This window comes from Clinocottus analis, unplaced genomic scaffold (genome assembly GCF_023055335.1).
Source record: "Clinocottus analis isolate CAN_PGR_092001 unplaced genomic scaffold, fCliAna1.0.p SCAF_8, whole genome shotgun sequence".
In the NCBI taxonomy this organism is placed as follows: domain Eukaryota; kingdom Metazoa; phylum Chordata; class Actinopteri; order Perciformes; family Cottidae; genus Clinocottus; species Clinocottus analis.
The window spans coordinates 18,587,066-18,593,065 of NW_027176240.1; the positions used below are offsets into that span (position 1 = coordinate 18,587,066).

At 40.0% G+C, this 6,000-nt stretch overlaps 1 protein-coding gene across 1 annotated transcript in view; it reads left to right on the plus strand.

Annotated features, from left to right (window-relative positions):
* LOC137779883 (serine/threonine-protein kinase 32C-like) overlaps positions 1–3,726 on the plus strand; it is a 104,752-nt gene extending 101,026 nt beyond the window's left edge. The window contains exon 12 of the mRNA XM_068568111.1: positions 67–3,726. Within this exon, the coding sequence (XP_068424212.1) occupies positions 67–262 (196 nt within the window). The 3' untranslated portion in view covers positions 263–3,726. The remainder of the gene's footprint in view (positions 1–66) is intronic.
* The last annotated feature ends 2,274 nt before the right edge of the window (positions 3,727–6,000 follow it).

Genomic DNA, 6,000 nt, shown 5'->3' on the forward strand with positions numbered 1-6,000 from the left:
TGACATATTAATGCAGGTTGTGGGATTAAATATGTGTTTCTGTGTCTGTTTCTCCATCTGTCCAAGGTTCAAAAGGCGTCAGGAGGAGGATCAGTCAGAGGCTGGGGGCGATAATGCCAGCAGGGACGTTGACGAGGAGGCTGAGGCCGGGGCCACCAACGAGGAAACACCTGAGCCAGAACCCAATCCTGAACCAGAGCCCGAGTCCTCCTCCAAACTGAGCATGTGCGGCTCGGTCTGCTCCTCTCCCGGCAGCTGCTAGCACCGCACCGCCTCGCATTTGAGGATAGCAACGGCGGGTCTCTCTGGCCAGTTTGCAGTGTTTGTGCCACCTCTTCCCTCTGTCTTAGCCTGGAGGCGAGGAGAACACAGCAGACGCACAGCAGGACCCAAAATGTCTCCCACCACTTCCTTCCTTTTTTTCTGTAGCATCCTTCCGCTAGGGCATATAGGAAGCAGATTTTCAGATATTTCTCCGCTCTAGAGTAAGCTCTAACTTCTATGCAATGTCATGATATAGCATGACAAATAAGGTTACCAGGAGGTGTCGTTCACGAGCATGATGACAACCCAAGCAACAGGGTCCATTGGCGGTTTTGGTGGAGACACTTCCCTTCTCGGCCTTCCCTGTTAAAAAACTGACGGGGACGACTGAATTATTTAGCACATGCAGCAGGCACTCACTTTATGCTCTGCTCAACCCGCTCAACCCCCCCGGTCTCTTTCATGTAGTGTGTGCCCTAATTCAGAACACTTGTTTTTCCTGGAGCACATCCCTCCTATTGCAGACACATTTACAGTATGTGCTCATGTTGTCAATCTGTTCAAAGTGGTGCCTGCTGACAATAATCAGTATTTGTCAATCAAATTATAACCAAAATGTTAGTTTGATTTTCCTCTTAAAGTGTTAGACAGCAACTGTTTTTCCAAACTTTATGTTTTAGTATGATAAGGTACTGTTTATGGGAAGTCAGTACAACAATCAGATTGAAAGGTTTTGCATGTCGCTCAATTCTCAAGACGTAGTGTTTAAGCCCCTCCCCGTGCTCTGTGTGGACTCATAGAACATTCAGAAACTCTGGGGAATACTGTAAATACCAATCACCAACAGTCACATCTTTTAAGAATCTATTAGAAAGTTCTGTTTACTTCTCTAGATGTCGTCATCTCTTTAAGTGCTTTGGGTTAGACCAAAGATCATCTCCCTGTGGAGCAAGGGTGTCAAACTCATTCTAGTGAAGGGGCAACATGCTGCCCATTTTGATATTCGGTGGGCCGGACCAGTAAATTCACAGCTTGCATAAATGCATAAATAACGACAAGATTTCTCTATGTTTAAATCATTGGTGAAGGTTTTTGGATGATAAACCCTATTTTAAGGTGTTTTTAACAATTAACTAGAAACATAAAGACCAAAAATTCAGACATCAGGCTCTCGTCTGCAGATTCCCTCGCTTTGTGACTCATTTATGACGCCACTTTCATAATGTGATCCATTTTTGACTGTGGAACAATGGTTTGTATGTCTGTCTTACAAGCAGAGGATCAGAGGTTCAATTACCAGCTCTGCTAATTTTGATCTAAAAAAAAAATATACATACATTTTTTTTTCTTCTGTTGGACTAGACATCCTGGCGGGCCGGACTGGCACCCTCTGGCGTATGTTTGACACCCCTGTTGTAGAGCTTGTTTCGGGGCCGTACTTTATATGTGTAGCTGTCCCCTGTCGGTACTTCAATTTAGTAGAGATGAGCTAGTCTATTGCTGCCACAGTGGTGGTGGTGCATTTAAGGTGGCAACGTTAGATTTAGTCTGAACACCTGCAAACTTGTAGCAAAGGTTCACCTTAAAAAACCCTAAGGCCTAATACAATGAAAACCATGGATATAGCATACAATGTAGGTAACTTAAACTCGCCACAGTTTTATGTGGGACTGCAAACTTGACATACAAACTAAACGAAGACATATGGAGCTTTACACTGCTTCGTTCTGCTCTTCTTTCCAAGTGTGCAGGCACAACTTGTCGGCAAAATATGCCAAAGCTTTTCTACCATTTGCATAACCATTTCTAAGAAACTTTGAATGTGAGTGTGTGTCTATTTTTCCCTAGCACAACGTAAAGTAAATGTTACTTTCGCGAGTGAAAATGCTATCATTTATACAATCATATTGTGATTATGTATCTATTTCACGTTGGGGGGGGGGGGTCTTAACATAATAGTAAAATATTTGGGGAAATACACTCAGCGTTGTCAGATGTATATTTTGCCCAATGTACGATAAATAATACCCATAGTGCTAGAATGTACCATATTGTAATGCAGTTTGTTTTAGTCTGTGCTGTCATTTCAATTAATTTTCAGATGCATCCTACCCCATGAGCGTAGTTTATTTTGAGGCAGAAAATGAACATATTCTTCCTGTCATGCTCTTTGCATTTTGTAACGGTAGGCTATTACAAAAAGTGTATCATAGCCACGCATTATAGCTGCATCAGATTGCTTGGAAAAAAAAAATATTCAAAGAAGCAAAATAGGTATCTTAAAAAGTTGTTATAATTTGTGTTTTGTTAAATTATACATGTTACTCTATACATACTATTTGTTCTTATGGTAAACCTACCTCTCAATACAGTGATTTTAAGCCACTGCTACGATAGTTTAACATTCCCCATTTGCTGAATTGCTAGATGGGGAGTTGTTGGTTTTTCAAGACTTATTTAAGAAGGATACCACCCGTGTCTGTGCGTGAAGAGTCGGTGCAGAAAGGTGAATGGCGTAGCTTCAAATAAAGACCAAAAGAGCTCTCTCTTGTGTTTAGTCTTGTGTTAATACAACAGTGACTGTGGTTACATGCATTCGAATTACTGGCTTAATCGGACTGAAATCTAATTATCCCTTTCATGTAAACACCTTTGTTCGAAATATTGCGAACTCGATCCAATTCGGTTGATAATTCGGACATCGCGGCATGTAAACGGTGAATTAGATTAGGAACTGGACTACGCGTCTTTTTGCATGCTCAAGATCCCGCCGCCCTCCTCGCTCCCTTTCAGGTCGTGACCCGGAAGTTGGGATGTCACTGCCTGGAGCCGGCTGGCAAAGACAAACAAACGTAAAAGTCGGGTTACAAGCCGATACTACCTTCGGTGGGTGTCCCCGCTAGCTCCCTGCTGTAGCCAGCTAGCGCTGCTGCTAGTTCCCTTTTTGCTACCCGCTAGCTCCCTGACAACCACCGAAGGTAGCGGGGTTCTCTCCATTATGAAGAGTGAAGAGGTCAAGCGGAGATGGCTGTAACACCACTAGATGTAATGAAAACAGCGCCACCTAGCGTATGGGATATGACATGCTTTCAGCCAATGATTCGATTTATTCACTGCCATGTATATTAGGATAATAGCAGTTGTCCCGAAAGATAGCATAGTCCGACTAAAGCAAAATTCGGATTGATACCATCATGTTGATACCAGCACTAAGTATTGCTGGGCTACATATATTGTGAAACTCTCATTTCTTTCCAAAGCCACAGTTACAATTGCCTTTAGTAGCCTACAAGTTACTTTTTGATTGTTGTATTTCTGTTCTAGTGTCTTATGAGGCATGTCCAGTAAAAGACTAGCCAAATACATCTTATTAAATCAAGATGACAGTTCCATTTTATCAATCATTTCACAGCATATTGTTTCAATTTGTTTAGTGAAAACCTCTGAAAAAATATGCAGCCTATTGTGATCACAATAGGCTGTGATCTATGTCTATATATATATATATATATATATATATATATATATATATATATATATATATATATATATATATATATATATATATATATATATATTGTACCATTGTAATGATAATGACAATGTAGGCTTGTTTGCTGGCTTAATGGCAGTTCAATATAGGGTTTGTGTCAGTGTGGTCTCTCTGCGTTCAGTTGACATACAGTATGCTAACTTGATAAGTTGGTTAGCCTCTAACAAAAAGAGGACAAATGTGAATTGCTATATCCCCAAGTTGTATTATTAGCATGTTGTGTGTTCTTAGCTGGCTAGCTAATGTTAGCAACTAGTAAATCCACATTCAGGAATAGCCAGTATTGCAGACAGACAGCAGGGCTGTCTGTCTGCAATGCTAGTGTGCTAGTGTTTGACCAGCAACAGCATGTCTCCTGTTGTCCCGTTTCCTGATGGTTGTTCTTGGGTTGTACCATACTCTGGATATCTTATACATCAGATTTGAAACTCAGTGTACTGTTAAAAAACAAATCAATAATAAGATGTGATTTGTGCCACTGTTTTTCTTGTCTTGGTCCCGCTTAGCACAACTCCGTGCAACTAGTTGTTGCAGGAGTTGTTGGAAAGCAACTTTAATAGAGCAAGGCTGAGTAAGTAAAACGTGTTTTATCTAATTACTTATGATCTTAAGTAGTTGGTAAAGTACAAAAGTACATACATTTTCAATATGTAATTATTACATTTCAAGTGACCTAGTCAGCACTGGTAACAATAGTTCCTACCACCAATGTAACAGCAGATTAGCTTGCTAGCATCAGTGATAGCTTGGCTTCTTTCTGCTAGCTTGGCTTCTTTCCGTCGGCCACGTGACCTATGTACTGTAGGTCGCTTCCAGTCTTTTGTGCTAAGCTAGGCTAATCGCCTCCAAGCCACAGCTTCGAACTTAAAGCACAGACACGATCTTCTCATCTCACTTTTTTAGAAAGCGCGTTTCACAAAATGTCGAGGTATTTCTTACAACTATACACTACAATTAGATTAAGAAGGTTCTTGAAAGGGATATACACTGGCCTCTTCAGTTTACCAGAATATATTATGATTTGAATATATTGAGTCTTGAGTCCTGCACTTTTTTTTGTTTTGTTTTTGTAGCATGTACCTTTACAGTATATGCCTATTTTTGCCAAACCCTGGAGCTTAAGCCTTACTGGCTGATTTGTGCATGCACAAACTTTTGGTAATAGGGCACCTGATTATAGACACGTTCCAAATTAGGGTATTACTTGGCCTACGTGACTGTTTCTGGAGTTTTCGGAACTTGAACTGTACAAAACTGTTTAATCCGAGTGCTATATGTACGACATTGTATTTTTAGATATGTAGTAAACTTTTTGCATCTGTAGGTTGTTTTAATGCTTTGTTCAAGTACACAGGCTCCTGCCTTTGCTGGATGAGTGGAATGAGGTCAGCGGTTGTGTGTTATGCTTCGTTGTTTGTTAGTTGTTCCATTACTGACTGTGCAGCAAAAGAAAAAGATTTGGAACTGGGGCAGGTTTTCACTTCACCCCTACATAGACTTTGCTGCATTATTAAAAACAATGAATGTCTCCATTCCTGAGAAAAAGAAATGGAAAAAAGGTTCAGTTAATTGGAAGAATCATTAAATCAGTCGCCACACCGTCAGAGTTAAAATAGGCCTTAAGTGGATGTGTAATTATATCTTAATCATCTCCAAGTGAAAAATATCAGGTTTTGTTCATCTCAGTGTAGCTTTTCTCTTAAGTTACAATACTAATCAGTGATTATTTCTGAATTGGACCACGCTTGCAAACCCTCCCGACCTGTTTCTTTATGTTAAATTCTGAATGCCGTTAGGCATTGTGCTAGTGTTTGACCAGCAACAGCATGTCTCCTGTTGCGCCGTTTCCTGATAGTTGTTCTTGGGTTGTACCATACTCTGGATATCTTATACATCAGATTTGAAACTCAGTGTACTGTTAAAAAAAACAAATCAATAATAAGATGTGATTTGTGCCACTGTTTTTCTTGTCTTGGTCCCGCTTAGCATAATGCTCTTGTGCTTTTTAAAACCTTGTTACTTTACCAACTGAAACTGCTCTGTTTAAAAAAAAGAATGCTCCTTTAACTGCTTTGATAAAGAAATAAATCTCCTTAAATTTGGTGTTGCCGTGTCTTTGTCATTTTTATTTAATTATAGCATCAAAGTGATATGTAGTAAACTTTTTGCAAACTATAGTTTGT